General features: G+C 37.7%; 1 protein-coding gene across 3 annotated transcripts; it reads right to left on the bottom strand.

The window, feature by feature from the left end:
* Positions 1-473: 473 nt before the first annotated feature.
* Positions 474-14,278, bottom strand: LOC140947684 (uncharacterized). Of its 3 annotated transcripts, none has more exons than XM_073396858.1 (4): positions 14,216-14,278; positions 6,128-6,202; positions 5,385-5,476; positions 474-1,332 (listed from the first exon to the last, which is right to left on the bottom strand). In XM_073396858.1, exons 1-4 carry the CDS (start codon positions 14,251-14,253, stop codon positions 1,181-1,183), a joined length of 357 nt encoding a protein of 118 aa, XP_073252959.1. In that variant the 5' UTR covers positions 14,254-14,278; the 3' UTR covers positions 474-1,180. The 3 variants fall into 3 exon arrangements, with proteins under 3 accessions (XP_073252959.1, XP_073252958.1, XP_073252960.1); XM_073396857.1 differs by having other exon boundaries at positions 6,128-6,229; positions 14,216-14,252; XM_073396859.1 differs by lacking the exon at positions 14,216-14,278 and adding an exon at positions 10,041-11,678.
* Between the last annotated feature and the right edge of the window lie 6,632 nt (positions 14,279-20,910).

Raw genomic sequence — 20,910 nt, 5'->3', positions numbered from 1 at the left:
TGTGCTCTTTGGAATTTTGACGGAAAATGCTTGCCCTTTACTTCAATTGCTGAACTATTTTATGATTATTGGAGAACTCTATTTGTGGGACTGTAGGGGCAAACAAATCCTTCCAAACATCTATGGATTTAGCTCGAAGATCGTCGCTAAATATGAAACAGAAGAAAAAATCAGTAACAAAGAATTCTTTAAAAGAAAGTGGATACTGACGCCTTATTTAAGTTAACTGTCTTAACTCCGTATTATTTTATTGGCCTGTTGTACTTTTTCTAATTTCTTTCAGCCCCGTAATAATTTAACAATTAATTTTGCTTTACTTTGTTTATGTCTATTGTTAAAGAGTTTTCTTTTTGTAGTATTATAAATGTAATTATTTAATGTGATTATTAATAAATATATTTTAATTAAAAAAATATATGTTGAATTCCACAGCGATTGTATAAGAATTTTTGTACCTCGTAGTGAGACAAATGTTTATAGGGGAGGCTATTACGTCTTTATTAGCGCATCCAGGTCTAAGTATTGTCCTGTTGGCGTTTTACACAGGTATTTAGATCCATCTGGTATTGACTTATGTAGTTCTCTCCCTTTGTTTAGACCGCTTGTTTTTCACCGTAGTAGTTCTAGCTATACCCTGAGAAGTGGAAAGATTTCTTATACTACTTGTAGAGATATCTTAAGGATACCTTAAGTCAGCTGGGCTACGACCCTAACGATTATGGTCTTCATTGTTTAAGATCCGGTGGCATTACATCTGTGGTACGTAATAGCAGTAACTCGATTCCAGAAAGACTTCTTGAAAAGAAAAGAATTGTAAAAAACAAAAAAAAACAGGTTTGTAATTTTTTTGCAGTCTATTCTGTATTAGTAACTATCTATCTTAGAATAAACTTTATTGGATCTGCTTGCGCATTCTGCCATATTTCTCGTGTGATTTGTTTGTATTACGGGAATTTAAGGGTAAAATGATTTACGTTTCGTTTGAGCGAAGCGAATTAGAACATAACTACTTTTTATCTCCGCATCGATTCCGCTGTCCCCCTTTAATTGGAATTTCCGACACAACTGACTTATTTCCTAAAGTTCGCAAGAGTTTACCAAAAAATAAATATTATTTTTTTATGGAAGATTTTCGCGCGAACATCCTAGGTAGCGGGTAGCAATAATTTTAACTTGGCTTTCATTTCTGCTTAGATTTAGCAGATGTTGTCGAAATGGTTTTGCATTTCTGCTTTTCTTTATCCCTCTTTTTGTCCGCAAAAGATGTCGTCTTGCAGTCGCTCTCCCTGTAAGGTTTAGGACCTTTCATCTTAATCTCCTGTTGTTTATTATCTGAAAGAGAAGAAAAGTATCGAATAACGGCTGTAGCCATTGTTTTCTCTGATAACGATCACTAAGAGATGGAAACAGTTTGTCAGGTGGGTTACATTTGCTGTGAGGTGGGTGGTTTTTCATTGCCACGGCAGTAAATAGCGACAAAGTAGCAAATTGTTTTAACTTCTCCCAGGACCATGATTCGATAAACGACATGTAAAGACATGTAAAAGAAGTTAGACTCCGCACGTGCATAAAAAAATAGACAATAGCCTCATGTGAAAAGCAAAGAAACAAATTGAAACCACGGGTCGCAAAAACAACGCCAATTTACCTGACCTTTATTTCCAAGCATTGTTGGTAGCTTCAATAACGAATGCCTAGATTCCTCACAACTGACAACATAGGCACGTTTAACATGATGAGCTATTTTGAATGCTTCAGTGTAACCGTACCAAGGATCCACCCCTTTTATCCTAAATGTAAACCTTTTTTTTTTTTTTGGCAAAATTGGGGATTGCTCTGCGTCGATTCTCATGCTATAGATTATTTTTTCTTTATATTTCCTTCAGACATCTGGTGCAAATTAAACAAATTGTTTAAAGTACAATGAATATCAACTCAACACACGTTGCGTCGAAGGAAGACTGGAAAATGTTTCAAAAGTTTCCTACGATAATCTGGCTCATTGAATACAGAAAAGTTACGAAATCAGATTTTCATCAGTGTGGTAGATGGTTGCATCATTATATTAACTCACGAGGTTTTCACGTGCGATTTTACCTAATGAAACAGTTTTTAACTCTGACGACTTGATTCCTCTAGTTTTAAAAGCTAATTGGTTCTTTAAAGACAAGCGCTTTTACTTAAGGTATCATCCAGGGTAAAAAATCATCATTTTTCGAAATTTTCAATTTTTAGATGATTAAGTAGAGCTCATCAACAGCTTTCTTTTCAAAAAAAGTTCAGGAAAAATGTTTTTTCCGTGCAGACTTACGGAGCGCAAAAGTTTTTTCTGTGCTAATCATTTTAATTGATCGTTGACAAGTGCTGTCATACTTGAAACGCATGTCGCTGTTGAACCAAGCTAATCACGCAATTTGACAGCAATCGTGGTCTACAAGTATAGTGCTCACTGTTCTTCCCTGGATTTTGGAAGTGAATGCCTCCAAGGAAGAAAAATAGCTTGTCCGTTTTTGCCCCCGACTCCAAGACGAAAGAAGACGACAAAATCGTTTTGCAAAGTGCTGGCTTCGAAATTTGCAGAGAGTTTCGAGGAACACGTCAATGAACTATGCAGGACGGCTTTTTATCACATCAGAAACATTAGTCGTATACGTCCATGCCTTATTATTGACTCAACCAAAACACTAGTGCATGCGTTAGTAACGTCTCCCTTAGATCATTGTAATTCGCTTCTCTATGGCCTACCTGATTATCTTATTCAGAGACTACAATATGTTATGAACGCGGCGGCCAAAGTGATCACTTGCAAGCGAAAGTTTGATCATGTCACACCACTACTTATTGAGCTACACTGGCTCCCCGTCCGTCAGCGTATTGTTTTTAAGATCTTATTGTACACCTTTAAGGCACTCCATGGTGCGACTCCAACGTACCTGACTGAGCTCATCAGTCCTTATGTTCCCAGGCGAGCTCTTTGGTCTGCTGACCAACCTCTACTTGAGCAGCCAACGCACAAGCTCAAATTGATTGGCTTGAGGGCTTTCTCAGTGTGCCCGCCTTACCTCTGGAACTCGCTTCCATTTGAGATTAAAAGCAGCGCTTCTGTCTCTATCTTTAAAGCTAAGCTTAAGACCTATCTTTTTCGACAAGCATATTTTTAGCCTTTCAATTTTTTTCTTTTTTTGATTTTTAGGACTTTAAGACTTTTGATTTTTTCTATTCTTAGGATTTTTTACATTTTTTAGTGTATAGATTATAATATATCTGACACTGTAAAGCGCATTTGGGCGTTAGGAAAATGCTCTATAGAAATAAATTATATATTATTATTTATTATTTTATTATTCATTCCAAACGAAGAAAGTAAGGTATGTTTACCCTCTATCAGAAACGACGAGTTATTTATTCAAACAAAATAAATTCGCCACCAACTGACCAATTTCCTTCATTTTCAAATCCTTGTCACGTGACATGTCAAGTGACCATAATTTAACGTTAAGGCACAAGAGGACCTCAAGATTTACAGGGTGCGCCACCGGTGCGCCAAAACCTATGCCCGATTGTCCGGGGCAAGTAGAAATTTAGTTCGGACATGTAAAATAAAAAATTATGAGTTCATCCCAAACGAAGAAAGTAAGGTATGTTTACCCTCTATCAGAAACGACGAGTTATTTATCAAACAAAGTAAATTCGCCACCAATTGACCAATTTCCTTCATTTTCAATTCCTTGTCACGTGATCATAATTGCCCCCGCAGGGATTAGAAGGCGAAATCCCGAGGACGCACTCTAGTAACTCACACGTATGTTAAGGAAAGTACTTACAGTTGAAATATACAGTCATACAGTTAATATAGATTTGAATCTCGATTTGCTTGAACAGGGGCCGCGAGGAGTCGGTAGGTAATGATGACGTTTCTATTGTTTGCGCCCGCAAGTACGAAATGGTTAGGATGACGTAAAACACAAAAAATCCCGAAGGGACCGCTTACATTAATTGTGCAGTCATACTTCGATACTCCTTGCGTTACGTGTTATCAGTGACATTCCGTGGAGCAGAATGTTATCAAAGTTATGGACCAAAAGACACTCGTTAAGAACAGATGAAGTTATAAGGTGCGTATAACAGTGTATATTTTAACACCAAGTGAGTTTGCCAGACACGAGGTTACAAATCTTTGATTGGAAACCTTGCCAGACACTCTTTCTCTTTCTTTGACCGGAATAAGTCTCGGCCCCACACAAGCAAGACGAGTGAATGATTCAACGGTTAGCTTATACATCAAAAGCAGAACGATGGACGATTACAGAAATTCGACGACCATCAAATTCTGCGCTGACTTATTCCCTGCACACAGATGTCCTTCCGCTATATAAGTTTAAAAAAAATAAGACTAGAATGCGCGAGCGTGAATTGATCAAACGTCCTTTTAATTTCTAAGGCCTACTTTCCGGCAAATGAAATGAACTAAATGTAGAAAGTGAAATAGAAATAGCGAAAAATTAAACTTCTATTTAAATCTTTTCTTATGGTTTAGAATAAACTATTCTCGAAACTGAAAATGTTTTGATCAAAGCTGTGTGAATCGAACCGAAACTGTGCATGGAACCTAGCGTTTATCTCACCTATTGTATAAAATATGTGTGAACATCTTCATTATTAATCGGTATATTTCAAAGACGGCTACACAACGAGCAAGAATACTATTGACCTACAATATACAGAGCGGGGGCAGCTGTAGTGTCAACTATTACTAGCTAACGTTAAGGCAATTTAGTTCGGACATGTAAACCTTTTACCTTGTAGTCATAAAAGCAAACCTCGATCATACTTGACAAAATAAGGTTAAATATTCCTTTTAACTTTGCCATACCGCGACCATTTCATTTCATTTGTTTTTACGAGCTCCATTTGGCTTAGGAACCTGGCAAAACTTTTTGGATAAGAACTCTTGGGTATTGGACAACCAAATTTAATAAAGTGCTTGTCGGAGGGACAAGTGAATAAGAAAATTTTTCTCTTACTCTGATTTACTTTTGGGGAAAAAAATTCATTTTTTTCAAGGTATGCTTGCAAGAGATAAAAAAACAGCACAATGTGAAAGTACTACCGCAAAGAGGTTTCATTTGAACGGCCACACTCCAATATTTTGTCTGGAGACTCAAAAATAAGAACCCGGCACCTTACGAGACTCCATCATTCACTCTGGGAGTGAATAATCAATAGGTCTTATCTCTCAAAATCTGGAGAAAAGCAATCAATCAGAGCAAAGTGGTTGAATGGGTGGCATTAATGTAGACTTTAACAAAAGCAACTGAGTGACTGTACTGTGCATGTATCCCGCATGATCTTACTGCATAATTTGAAGATTCAATTTTCAGTACCTGGTCTGGATTTCTTTCTTTTTGGTTCAAGTGTGCTTAGAAGGGCATTGTGAAGGAACCTTTTGTTTGTTGCAGGAATAGGACATTTTTGCCTGAAATAAAAATATTACAATAGGACTTAACAGTGAGGTTAATTTTTCATTTTTTAACTAAATTAAAACTGACCATGACGGAACATCTCCTACCGCCCGGTTTAGATCTAAGCCAGTTGCGGTGTTCTGGGGTAGGTGCCATCATGTCATGAGCAAAGAAAAAAGGAATACATTGTAGCAACTAATAACCAGTCAATAGAAACTTCTAGGGGTGAGCAAATACTGCCCCCAATGCACTTGTTCAGTTTTCCAATCTTTGCGTCTCCTGGTAAGTATCTCTGTTACTCGTGCCTATGTATTTTAGTCTTCACAAGATGCAAATGCATTTTTTAGTTGATCTCTTCATTTAAGTATTCTTATAGAATTCGCTCAAACTATGAACACCAAAGAGGCTACAGGAGGTACAAGATCTAGTGAGCAATGTAACAAAAAATAGGACCCTGTAGGTATTATAAGTAATGACATCATGAAGTTGTCATGATAACTCCAAAGTTTATATAACACCAGTCATAAATTAATTTTGATCTTTCTCTAATACAGCTTTGGGAAACATTTTTTAATATTGTTTTTTAATAATAATTAATAATAGTATTAACTTTTGTTGGGAAAGATGGAAACCATCCTATATGTTTTTCATAAAAAAAAACTCACCAGCCTGCTGCACCCATTGTTTCTGCTCTTGACCGAGCTTGTTTTGCTTCCTGTAGTAACTCTTTGTGGGCAAGCCTTTGGTTAAAGAGAAAACATGGAGAGCTAGACACTTTTTTACGAGAAATTAACACTTCATGAAACTAATGCAAATTTCAAAGATTAGCATTAATTAAAGTCAGATCAATTTATGTTACACTGTAATGTGAATTACCACACCATGAATAAAGTGGAGCACTAATTTCCATGACCTTAATATTCAATTTTTCCCCCAAATTCATGATGCACTCTAGACATTCTTGACACTAGGAAAGAGCAGTATTTCATCAAGGTGGAGATCCGCCAGTATCAGTGAAACTGTGAAGACTGCTGAAGTGGCCAGGTCCCCCCTTAAACTTTTACATTGAACAATTAATCGACGTCAATTTTTGTTGATGATGGGTTTGGCTTATGGTTGCCACCACTGAAATGTAATTGACAAGTTGTCATTTCTATAATATGCTTCCAAAATACCTGTAGCCCAACTTTTTGTGTTATTATTTTATTGGATAATTTTGGGCCAACAAAACTGGGGAAAGACTGGATTTCCAATTAGTATGAAGTAGGGTAGACTCTTCTTCACATTTCTTAGAAGAGAAATGACATAAAACCATTTGAAATGCATATTATCGCCACTTTCCTTGCAAGTATCATTTTCTATTGTGAATTTTCATGGCAAATTTCTTGCAAACACATGAAGGATATTCTTGATATCTGAGGAACAATCACAAAGCCATCATGCTCTTGAAGCAGCCTGGCCAGATTTATTTTGTTACTGGTGTAATTCCAGGCCGAGTGCTTTTATTGTTTCAAGGTGCTTGGAACCCCTGATGAAACCCGAAGCACGAGTCTTTGAGATGACTTCTCAAACAAAACAATAAAAAAATATGCAGTGATCCATTTTTTCGCTATTGTTTTTTTGGCGATGCAATCTTGCCATTTTCCGTAACATTGTGTTAACATGCATAATTAATTGTTTTGGTGTCTGACCATAAGTGAAGATGGGGAGGGAAGATTTAGGGAGCTGAAAACGATTTACGAAGAACACGAGTTAGTCAGAAAAGCTATTCCCTCGTCAACCAAATATAAGAACAAATGGGCAGTAACAATTTTTGGCGAATGGCTAATTTCTCGGTCGGTTAAAGCTCCTGTTTTAGATCCAGGAGGGCTCTTTAAAAACTATGATTTACACAAGGTCAGCTGTCTACCCGCATTGAAGAAATGGATGTAGTAAACTTGAATTACTGGCTAGCTTGATGGAGAAGGCCGAGAAGTCGAGGGAGAGATATCCACCAAAGCCTGTTTATGGAATAGCTTGTGGTATCCTACACTATCAAGGTTAATTATATCAATTAATATTCACGTAATTTTAGGATTGTTGTTGATGATGTATTAATAATCGAAAAATGCTCATTAAAATGCATGTATTTGATCTGAGATCGAAACCATGTTTGATCTCAGATCAAAAACCATAAGATTTTCATCTGAGTGTTCATTGGGTATCAAGGTTCATGCATGTGACCCAAATATACCTCATGTATTGGTTGTTGCCCTCATGAATAATTAACGAGTTTGAGAAATTCATGTAACAGTTGTGAAGTCACTCTTGAACTTGAATAACCTTATTTACTTTATCCAAGATTTAGAAAATATACAATGTAAGGAAGAAGAGGATTGAATTTTCAATACACAAAAGTCGGTACACTGAAAAAGTCATCAGCAGTACAGAAGTCTCAGTCTGGACTCACAGCTCTGCTTTCCTTAATCATGTTCTTACAAACAAACATTTGTGTATTCTTAACAAATGTCATGTATCAGAAGCACAAGAATGTCAGGCTAAAACCTAATTAAAAATGCCATTTGGCAACTAAGAGTGATTCGATCAATCATATTCCAGAACAAGATAGCCTAGCTGTTTCAGGATCCAAGATAGTTGGGTCTGCAAAAGTGAGAAAGTGCAACACGAGAATAAAACGGGAGGAAACTGGGGAGATGGAGGGTGGCAGAGCCTGTAATCATTTCTTTAAATGAACTGTTCCAGTGTACCAGCTCCTGGTATACCCTCCGATTGGTCAGTTTTGACAGTTAATTGCGCGAACCATTATCAGTCATCTCTAAGACAATAACCAACACGATCATGCATGTGATTTTGATGAATACACATTACAACGTTTTCTATTGATGGTTTACATGACTGCTGCGACATTTTCGAGACAAAGGAGCTTAAAAAGTGCAGAAAACTTGACTGTCTTCTGAGCTTGGCTCAGGGACCTACAGGGAAATGAAGTTTTGGGGATTACACCACCAGCTTCCGCAAAAGTTTAATTTAATTTTTAGCTCTTCCAATGACTGCAAAAAGGCTGCTGACATTTCAGAGAAATCTATAATAATAGTCTTTTTACTGCTCATCTATGGATTTGACACCAAGAGTGTGAATTTCAGCTGCAGCCATTTGAATCGGTGAAGAAGTAGAGGAGGATAAGAAGAAATTGGGATAAGGCAAATGCTAATTCCAAAAGTAATTGAAAAATGAGTAATTACATAGCATCACCCTCCAGTCCAAGGACTCTGGTTATCTAAAAAAGGGCATCATTCTCAATAATATTATTGGTAAAGCTTCAATGTCAGCTATAATTCTTGCTTTTTTAAGATTTTGTCCTGTTGATCACTATCCATGAAATTTTACTGCAAACAACTCTAAAGAGCTGGGAATCATTACATTCACAGACAAAACAACTGGTGACCACTAATACACAGACTAATTCAGATCTATGCATTTCAGAGGAAACTGGTGACGCTAAATGTCTTTATAAAAATGGTTATTTGCTTGTAACCCCTAAAACCCCTGGGACCAAAAACCACAGAAAAACTACAGACAGGAAACGGACAGGCTTCAAATGACAAGCAGCCAGGAAATTCGTTACACAAGAAGACATCAACCTAAGGCAAAAAAACAGATGTCACTTCAGCACAAAATTTAATCTACTGAAATTTGTCAGATGCCGAAAAAAATTAAACCTTTTGAATGAAAACATGCAGATTCGTCCCACCACCTTCTAAATGGCTTCAAGACCTCAAAATATCAAGACAGACAAATATCATCTCAGATAAAATCTCAATGAACAACTCGCAAAATGCGAAAGCCCACAAGTCAGTTTTACAGCCTGGCATTTGGGCGAGCTGCAGCTAACACGTACTAGCCCAAGGGCCATTTTTATCAGCCCCTCAAAAACTTTGATGAGCAGGATTGATAACAGTCCTTCTGTAATCTAGATTTCCTCAAAAACATTTGCTTGTTGGGCAAGTTAAGAACAGAATTCATTTGCCTGTTTGCAACATCCATTAGTCCTGGGCTATGGGATATGACTTTCTTTGCACGCTGACAAGTTTCAATTAAGTGTACAGTATGTGGTCCTTGGTCGGGACGAAAAAGACGTAAATGAATATTTCTAATCTTAGAAGAGGAGGAGTGAGCACAAAAAGAAACGTTCCAACCACCAACTGATCTAAATTCCTGTATAGTTTTTATACGCATCATTTTAGCTTCCAAACCAAAATGAGATTTCTGTGTAAAGAGCTATAGTTTGGTCTCATGAAGAATTAATAGTTTTGCTTCTGTGCCAAAGTGTACTGTCATGCAGTTACGATGCAACGCCACTATTTTAAACGAATTCAGTCAAAGTTTAGAGGGGAAGAAACATTTCATTTGTCATCGCTTGTCAATCTGCTCACAGGACAGAAGTTCTCAAAAAGATAACAACGAGACTGGGTTTCTTTAACAGTGGAAAAACTAAAGCCTCTTTCCAAATTTCCGGAAAACGCCCAGACTGTAATGAGTTGTTATCGATTTTTGTGAGAACTGGGAGGAGATCCTCACATTTGCTAACCAGTGTGGATGGCATAGGGTTAAGAGGGCACGATTTAAGGGCGGAGTTCTGGATAAGCTGTTTAAGATCTCGAACTGATAGCATTGTAAAAGTAGGGATTGATGACACAGTCTCATCAAGAACAGCAGACGCAATGTCATCTTCCGGAAGTGAATCAGTCTGCTGAGCAGCAGATGGAGTGTCATCTTCTGGATATGAATCACTCTGTTGATTGGTGTCAAGCTGTGTGCAGATAGTATCTATCTTCTGAACAAAGTGCTTCCCCAAGTCGTTAGAGAAAGTTCTAATGTCCAGATTAGGTCGGAGACCATCATCCATTGTGCGGTTAAATTAATAAGCACTGACTTGCACGGAATAGTTTCTTTTGATCACCCCTATTTTTGTATATAAAGTTACTGTAAAACTCCCTCCGAACCTTGTTCATAAGACGGGTAGTAAAACACTGCATGTGGTCTTTATTATTTACTCCACTCATTGAAAGTGCTTTACTTAAAATGTGACTCAAAGTTGAAAGATCCTCACTTCAATTCATAAATCTTAATTTACTAAGAACTAAATGAAACGAAAACTGAACTTTCTGAGCCTCTCCCTTTTCAATCACTATTTGGCTGGTTTATGGTATCACCCGGTGGCCAGACCAAGGACCTAGTACGCAAAATCTACTTGGGAATATTATCTAAAAATTTGGTTTTAAAATTCAACCTGTTTACCGAATTTTTTTTGCAATTCAAAAGAACATTTCTTGTACCCCATGTAAAATTAGCTTTCTTAACGCACTTAATCGCATGAGTGAATTCAAAATATATCCAAGTAATTTAAAGTGCCACAAAAAAGACAAAACTTACAGAACAAAATTCACCTACACTCATGTTAACTTGATTTTCCAGCCTTTCCTAGCATCAGGAAAACTTCGAATCGAACTTAAGAAGGCAAACAGATCAATAAACACTTGGAAAGTCTCGTTTGTATTGTAACCTTATTTTTTTCCAAAAATTTGATCACAAAGTAAAACCGGCCAGACAAAGAACCACATACTGTATATGAAGATTAAAGCTTCGTTCACATGAAAGGCGATGGATTGCGAGATTTGCAGATACTATTCTAGACCTGGGATTGGAACGTATGAAATTTTTTACATTTGTGCAGTTTGAGTAGTGTGAGATACTCCCATTGGAAACATGAGAATGATTCTAGCAAATTAAAATTTTGACAGTTTGACAGCTGAATCCAGACATGACGAAAACAGGCAGAAAAGGATAGTAAACCCTTCCTTTTTCCTGCCACTGCCCCCCTTTCGTAGATCACATGCTCATATTTTTGTGTGCCTTTCACTTACACATCATCCCCATTACCTGAGAACCTGGAACAGGCTAGGAGTAAGAACACACATATTTTTGTGATTTGATTATTGCTATATCCATGCTCATCCCCATACTGTGGTTGCCAGAGACTTTTCATGTCTCACTTCCAGTCTCCATATTCTCTACCCCTTGGCTGAACACTTGTGGCAAATGGTCCCACTGTGGGAACACACAGTTTGACAAATGCCCAGGGAAATGGGCATTACTGCTATTACTGAAAGGTAAATGCTTACTTTATCCAACAGATAATGCAGCCGGTTTCCCCACAGGTGTCCCAAGCTCACGTTATGAGTCTGTTATGCAAATTATTTTCTCACAAGAGAGTCAGTGTCGCATTACAAGCAACCGTTGAGAAATAAAATACTGAGGTATGCAAACACCAAATACTATTATTCTTACTTATTTTTCTATAAAATAAATAAAGAAGACTTACATTTGATGTATTCCTGTGATTTTTGGTGTGAATTCATCAATTTAGTCGTTTTTTTTGGGTGTTATTGTTTGACCTAGGCTGTAGCTCTCTTCATTATACGAAGTAAAGGCAGCACAGAAAAACAGCCAGCGGTCCAGACCTTATCTACTTGAAGGTGGTTTGTGGCGCAAAAACCCATCGAATCACAGATTTTTTCAACCAGAGGCAAACTTCTATCATCGCTGCACCACAGTAAACATTTACAAGTGAAATATCCCCACGCATGTTGCTGGAAATGAACATTTCCTCGAGCCATGTCCCAAATACCTTCTTTCTCCAGACACTCTGATATGGCAACTGGACAAAGGGTGTTGGCTCCGATGTCAAATTTCCCTAGACTGAGGGTGGCTCAGTCAACAAAGAAAACTCGCAACAAATGTTTGCTGTTGTTGTTGTAGTTTGGATGTCAATAACAGTTTTACCTGTTAAAATTATAAATGCAAAGAATGATCATCCTCACGTGAAAATGAACTAAAAATCTTGGAATTAAATTTCAGTTTATTTGACTGAACCACCCTCGGTTGCGCCCCAAACCGCGTTCAAGTAGACAAGGTCTGGCCCGCCAGCTGTTTTTCTGTGCTGCCTTTACTTCGTATTATGAAGAGAATGACAGGGGTCAAACAATAACAGCCAAAAACACTGACTTAATCAATGAAATGGTCATGGATGAAATCGATGAAATGGTGATGGATGAAATCGATGAAATGGTGATGGAATTTTCAGCCGTCAGCGAGCATGATGGCCGCGTTTTTTGTTGGCTCTGCCAACTTGACATAATTTCTCACATAAATCTTACTTTTTCTTTTACAAACTAATCAAACAAGTAACAAACAATGTCTTCAAAAAGAGGGAAGCAAAAGGAAGCGATAACACACTCGTAACATGAGCCTGGGACATCTCTGGTTTCCCCAAAACTTATCCAACATTTAACAACCGGGGCCAGACTTTTGGATTCAGTAAGCTTGCCATGCAATCTAAGCCGAAAAAAGTGATTTTTAGAATTAATTCCATAATTCTTACACACCCAGTATAGTATTAGACCACTGCAGCACAATGTCGCCTATAAAAGGTGCCTTGTTTAGCACGTATTTAAGTTTACTATATACTTAAACAGTGGATAGTGTTTTTCGCACGCTCTGATTGGCTACTCAATCAGTGGATATCCTGCACTATTCACTGATTCACCACCAGTTCCTCCGAGCGAGCGTTTGCTGCCGTAACAAACAGAAATTTCACAACTAATCAAGGAAGCTGTTCCCGAAATACATGAAGAAGATGACGAAGTTCAGTTTGGAAGTTTTAACAGGTAAAGCTTTGTCTTTTTTACTTGAATTTATCAACAAAACCGGTAAAAAGGGTTTTATTTTTACTTTGTTTAGTTGACCTGTTCGTAAATAAGCTTAAAACTAAATTTAATGATCCTTTTTACAGAATGACAAAAAGAATTCACAACTCCTTTTGAACAAACTTCCCCGCACGATCTAACTGCAAATGCCTTCAAAAGTTTTATTAGACTTATGCCCCATTCACACTAACTAAACATGTTTCACTAAACCAGGTTCTAAAAATTGAAAAATATTCACGGAAAACTGGAACAGAGGTTTCAACACAGGATTCAAATTCAATAAGTTTTATAATAATTTTGCACTGGGACTTAATACACAATCAATTCAAGTCAGTAAGCAGCTTTTATGAAGGAAACAATTTTAAACTATGTTTAACTAAACAGCTTTTAAACATGTTTAAGCTTTGGTGTGAATGGGGCTTAGGTCGGCAAGAAAAAGCGACGACTGCGGCTGTTCGGTCATCGCGTGTCAAAATCATGTAATCATTGGCAACAGTAAATGAGTTCAAAATCATCATTTTTGTGCTCAATTATCTCACTGTTTTAGTATATACTAAGACAATTATTCACCTCAGTGTCGGTGGCTAGTGGTGGAAATTTACCTCGCCGTTTCGCCGGCTCGGTAAATCACCACTTCGGTGAATAATTGTAATGTTATACGTAGGTGGTTAGCGGTTGTTAGCTCGAAAGCCAAGTTCCTCTGACCACCGTTCACTTCTATCCAAGCCATTTATTTTCTTTTTTCCTTCTTCTTCTTCTTCTTTATTAGTGTATTCCTACCTTACTACATGTAATGTAAATATTTTAATAAAAGTGCGAATAAAATTGAATAGAATTGAAGTTGAATTGACGTGAAAACCAACTTTTTGATTAGAAAAGATGGATCACTCTTGTTTATTTATTATGGATTGGTGATTGATAGAAAACTCCTTTCCCAGACATGATGAGTAATCCGAAAAAATAGTGAGAATTGCTTTTCCAACTTACCGTTCCAACACTTCCTCGTCCATGGTTTGCTTCAGCATCAACTCGCCCTCTATAGGAACTACATGTTAGCCCACCATATAGTTGTGCAACATAAATTAATTGAGAACTATGCATATATTTATTAATTGAGAACGCTTTCGCATCAAGTCAATATAAGGGAGCATTCATAATTTACCTAGAGGGTGGGCTATGATGATTTTCAGGGGGGGGTCACTCTTTTTCCCTACTATGATTTAGGAGGGGCTGTGGAAAATTTCCAACGAAAATTACATCGAGCAAAGGGGGGGCAACCATTTTTTTCCTGAAAAAGAAAAGGAAATGAAAATATGCTGTTGGACGCTCTTATAATTCCTGTCTTTGATTTCATTTCGACAAAATGTTGATACAGAACTAGAGTATGAAACTTGATGCATGACGCCCACTTCTTGTACTACAAGGTCTCTTTGAAAGAGGCTCAAACTCACTCTCGTCACCCTCCTCATTCTCACTCTCCTCACACTCGCTCTCCTCACTGTCACTCTCCTCACTCCGTGTTTCCCCCAAGACAGTGTCGTCGCCTTCGTCGTCGTCGTCATCATCATCATCATCATCTGAGACTGCTTCTGGCTCTTCTAAAAGACGTTGCCCTGTTACAGTCATGGTTCTCAATGCCTCAGCCCTAGTCTCTTTCAAATGAGTGGTAATCAGATGCAGTTTTTCTTTTTTCAGCTTTTTTTCCCAAGGTAATGAGTGATTCATCAAATGTAAGTCAAGTTCCAAAACGTAAAGAGAATTTAGCCCTTCAGTCAGAAGAAGCTCCTCCCAATTGTAATCTCCATAGCTCTTAGATGCTCTCGCTTGAATCAAATTTATTGTAATGTATGTTCAGTGAAACTAAAAGACTACTCTCTCTCCAGTACCAATTCAGATAGTCAAATTAATTTTATTTTCAGCCAGTCATTCAATCAGCTTTTCTCAAGAATGTCCAAAATAGAACAATTTTGAATTAAAAATGCGTAGAGATTTAATTGTACTGAACATTATATTTTCATAAATTGACAAATGTCATCTTAAAATATCACCTTTTCATTAGTGCAAGTTGTTACTGATTTACTATGTTAATTACTAATAAAGCTCAATATACCTGTCACAAGACTTTGATATGGCTAAGGGTGAGTTTGACATGTTGTACTTGATGTGCTGGGGGAGGGGGGGGGGGCTATGATATTTTCCTTTGATAAATCAACATCTCTTGAGGGGGGGTCAGAAAAAAACCCCTGAGATGATCGGGGGGGGGGCTTCAAAAAAATGAAAGGAAAAAGTAAGGAAATCATCATAGCCCACCCTCTAGATAAATTATGAATGCTCCCTAAATTAAATAAATTACAATATCAGAAATCATAGAATTAAAAAAAAAAACCGCTAGTAAATTACATACAGTAATACATGTATATTACAATTTCAAATGATAAAATTATTTCTTAATAAATATAAAATAGATATACACACAAATACATAAGATAAATAAAAATAAAAAAAGATAAATAAATGACAGCGATCAATTATTTCTAATAGCTGAGAAACAGTGATCTTTAAAAAATGAAAAATTTGTACTAGTACGAATGCTACTTGGTAGAGAGTTCCAGTCCCTTATTGTCCTTGGAAGAAACTATAAAAGTAATAATCATGATTGCAGTTGGCTTGTCTCGCGGAGCGAGTTTATAATTTTGTCGCGATCACGCGAGGATCGCAAACGGACTACGCGCGATTTCGCTTTTAATAGCCTGCGTTGCAGCCGGCCCACGTACTTAGGCTAACTCGTCTAAACAACTTATATCCTGCTGAGTCGCAAGGACATATGTGAGCGTTTCTGATAGGCAGGTTTCTCACGGGTTTCTTATGAGCCTCACGATTGGCCTAATTTTTACGTGTGCGACGGCTGGGCGCAGTCAGATGTCAAAATTCACAGAAGGAAGTTAGCAAGGATCGTTTACAGTAAACAATGAAAAAGCAGTTGGAACTTTAAAGCCGTCTTCTGAACAAAAAAATGCTTTGCGATAATTCCTTCAAGGCCAGAATTTTGTAAGTTTGCCGGCTGGTTTTCCAGCGTCTTCCAATCGCTGCAGATGCACTACCGCGTATTCTGCAATCTAGCCGACAGTTAAAGAGTCAAAATAAATAAGTAAATCATTATATTCACGACCAAAAAAAACTACACTCATTTAGCTATTCACGTCCAGGCACTTCGTTGAAAACCAAAGAAACTAAGGTTATTTAGCCGCAATAAAAACGCTTAAGGCTAAAAGAAAATCATTTATGCATTTGTGATCAAATCCTGTCAGAAAATATTTGCCGAAAAATAAACCACAGGAACTATTAATAATTATTCAATATACATGGAACAGACCAGCTTCATAACCTCTAAATGTAGCTAAATGTGAGACTTAAAGCGGCAAAAAAAAAAATTGCTCAGTCCAATTTGATTGTAGAATACTCCATGCACTGTATAAATTTCGAAAAAAGGAGAGCAAGAAAAACCTCTGTTGTTCAAGCTACCCTAAGGTCACGTTTCACACTATCACGAGCTCATTGTCACGAGCTATGAGTCATGTTTGGCCTGTCAACACTTAATTCAAATCGGACTAATCACAAGCTACGTAAGAAACTAGCCAATCAAAGACACCGACATACGTCCTTGCAACCCTGCCGGATTCGAACACGATATTGTGCACTAATTCGCAGACGCTCTATACAGAAGGTTTAGAGCGTCTGTGACGCAGGCAAGCTTTTAAGGGACTTGTCAGAAATTAGCAGGGGGAAGGAGGGGGGGGGGGGTGGGAATTTTAAATTTGGGTTCGGAAATGAGGTGACCCATCCCTGCAATGGGAGTGAAATTTTCTAACCCTCCCCTTGACCTTGGCCTAAAATATCATGACCCTCCCCCTCTTGTATAAATGATAAAGTCTAGTTCTTGCAATACACTAGGGTGAGTCAGTATTATGAAAGCTCAAAATATATTTCTAATCCGTTCTTTGTAATGCCATATACATACCTTTTAGATGACAGCATTAAGCTGAGTCCGACTCTGATTCTGACAGCTGATCACTCGACTCTCCTATTTCTCCTAGGTGTTTTGTACAAAATAAAGAACTTCTTTTTTCTTCTGTGGGTGAACCTCTACATGATCACGGACACATATTTGCATGACCCTCCCCCTTTTAACGGCCCATTTTTTCAAGACCCCTCCGTTTTCTGCAGTGTCAAAAAGTTGTGACCCTCCCTCTGTTTCCACCTCCCTCCCTCCCTGCTGATTTCTGACAAGTCCCTAATAAATCTTTCTTTCTATCGGTTTGGTATCCGCAGTTGCCTAGCAACAAGCCACACAAAAAAATAAAGATGCCACTCAGCATGACGTCATCGTGCATTTTGGGTTTCCAGGCAACATGGCAACCGACTTTACAACCGACTTGGGCTCATTTTATTCTATCTCGTCCCTAGGGTCTTCTCGCTTTCCAATATGGCGGCGGCAACTTGGAAAGCATATTTATTATAAAAAATCCGATTGATTTCGGTAAAAGGGAGGAAACCGGTGTGGATCCGTGCCCGCCCAATTCTAGCCATGTTGAATGTTGGCACGTCTGATTGTGAAAGTAGAACTTTTTTTATTATGAACTTCTTAAACTTTCCTAGGTGAAAGTCGAAAAGCTGGAAAACTACTGTTTGAAACTCAAATGACAGCAATAAAACTGGGATGGGATTCGCACTCTCGCGGGATTTATTTTATTTTGTTTTTTTCGTAGCCGCAGCCGAGTTCCGGTTCGGTTTCGGTCGATGTTAGATAGGATTTCGTGACGTGTTGAAACTAAATAACATCGACCGAAACCAGCTTTCCTTGGGAAGACCATAAGCCACGTCGTTCAATGCAGTACCGCTGAGTCTATTACAGATTTAACCTTTGTTTTTGGTTGTATAAACTGGAAAAGACAATATTGACCGTTTTATAACTCAAACTAACTCAAATATACATCCCTCTCGCTGCGATCGATCAAGTAAGCGGAACTTCAGTCATTTTGTGGTAGGTACGTGGTGTAAGCATCATATCACAGGAAAAAATAACAGATTCCCATTTTTGGATATTTTAGGATATTTAAAGAATACCCACAAAAATCCCAAATTTGGAAGAGTGAGACAAGTCCCAACCAGGGAACTTGGTTGGGAATTCTCTGGTTGGGACTTGTCTCACTTTACCAAATTTTGGATTTTTGTGGGTTAATTCTTTAAATACCCTAAAATATCCTATGTTGGGAATCTGTTATTTTTTCCTGTGTATACTACCCTGCATAGCCTTACACAGCCCTAGGGCTATGTTATGTTGGGTTATGTATGGGTATGTAGGGCTATGTAAAGCTATGTAGGGCTGTGTATGGCTGTGTAGGGATATGTACCGCTATGTACGGCTAAGTAGGGCAATGTGGGATTATGTACGTCTATAATGTAGGGCTATGGAGGGCTGTGTATAGCTATGCAGCGGGCTATGTATGGCTATTTAGGCCTATTTAGGCCTATGTATGGCTTTGTAGGGCTATGAAGGGCTGTGTATGGCTATGTAGGTCTATTTATGGCTGTGTATGGCTATGTAGGGCTATGTAGGGCTATGTAGGGCGGCGCTGTGTAAGTGAGTGAGTGAGTGAAAACTTTATTTACCCACGGTAATTTTATCACGATAACTTTACATAAAGCATCTGTTCTACCTAAAAGCCGTGCATTATATTCAACCTACTGGAAAATATAGATATATATCTAAAAACTAAACTAAGAAAGATCGTACACAATATTAAACCTAATGATAAAAAACTAAATTTATGAGGCTTGTGTAGATAGTAAATACGACCTGATCTTAGCATTAGATAATTGTTTTAAAGAAGTCTCTTCCTTTAAACTGGAAGGAAGAGAATTCCAGAACTTAGCGCCTGCAGGAGCAAAACTATTCCTAAAATAGTTTGTTGTTGCTTTTGGCACTATTAGATTCATTCCAGAAGAGCGAAGGTCATAACTGAACCGGCTTGTATTAACGTCAAACATTGCAGACAAATAAGAGGGACAGAGGCCATGATTTACTTTAAACATCATTAATGCAATATGATGTTGTCTAATTTCACTAAGTGAGAGCCACCCAAGGTCATGCCGAATATCAGCTGAATGTTTCGAGTATGAAGCACCTGTAATAACACGAGCGGCCCTATTTTGCAACTTTTGAAGACTGTCTACCAACGTTTCGCCAATACTATCCCAAATATACAACAATAAGTAAAATAAGGCTCAACTATTGACCTGTATACGTTTATGAGGTGCTCCAAATCAACAAAAGGCCTAATCCTCTTTTAAAGAATTCTAATGCCACACCCCACCTTTGGTCTGACACTTTGTAAATGATTTCTCCAAGTAAGAAATTGGTCGATAGTGAGGCCAAGACTCTTTGTAGTTTCGACCTGTTGTAACGTTAAACCATTTACACGTAATGAAATATTTCCAGCTAATGTTGCAATTCTCTGCCGACAACCTATCACCATAAAATTTGTTTTCAGAATATTCAATGTGCGTTTATTTGAGCTGAGCCAATTAAAAATTCTATTAAGGTCGTTGCTCATTTCAGTCTTAAGGATTGATAAATCCACGGCAGAGAACGTTAAATTTGTATCATCAGCAAATGGCCTAAATCCTATACTATGATCTAAGCAATTTGGTAAGTCATTAATGTAAATAAGACACAAGAGTGGGCCTAATAAAGAACCCTGTGGATACGATTTTTTACAGACGACAATCCGTTTACCACGTAAAATTGCTGTCTGTCTTTTAGATAAGACTTGAACCAAGAAGCGGTTTGACCCTGCACCCCATAGTCAAACAGTTTTTTCAACAAGATAGCATGGTCAACAGTGTCAAATACCTTCTTAAGATCAAGGAAAATAACACCACTGATCACACCTTTATCAATATTAAGACACCACTGATTTGTCATATCTAGAAGCACAGTTACAGTTGAATGAAGAGATCTAAACCCAGATTGACGAGGCTGAATAAGGTTATTTTCCGTAAAATAGGCGTACATCTGCTCATAAACTAATCGTTCAAAAACTCTAGCTATAGTTGGTAAGACAGAAATCGGTCTAAAGTTGTGAAGGTCTATGTATGTCTATGTAGGGCTATGTAGGGCTATGTAGGGCTAGTACAGTAACCATTCTAGGTCTCACATTTCAGTCGAACTGCAAATTCAGCACTTACCTTAAAGAAAAGTTATGTAAAGCTAATAAATGCTTGTATGTCACCAGGTGCCTCCGAAAAGAAGGATGTAGCCAAGCAGAAGTAGACCATTTATTCGCAGATACATATTCAAGAAACTAGAGATAGGTTAATTACTTAAAGCGCAAGATCAAAGAATTTGTAGGAAGGTTTCTAGTATCCCGAACCACCCTCTTAGAGCTAACTTCCCTGAGACTAAGATTACAAGATACAACTTGAGGAATAAATCTCCCGCAATGCCCGCCATTCACACGGACCGCTTTAAGAATACATTCTTTAATAGAATTGTCTTTAAGTATAATGTAGCTTTGTAAATAGTGTACTTTCTGTATTCGATTTTTGTATTTCTTTCTATGTATATACTAATCTTATTTAGAGACATACTTTAGCCCATTGACATTGTTATATTATAAATG

This window comes from Porites lutea, chromosome 9 (assembly GCF_958299795.1).
Source record: "Porites lutea chromosome 9, jaPorLute2.1, whole genome shotgun sequence".
NCBI lineage: Eukaryota > Metazoa > Cnidaria > Anthozoa > Scleractinia > Poritidae > Porites > Porites lutea.
This window is presented reverse-complemented; position numbering and strand designations above follow the sequence as displayed.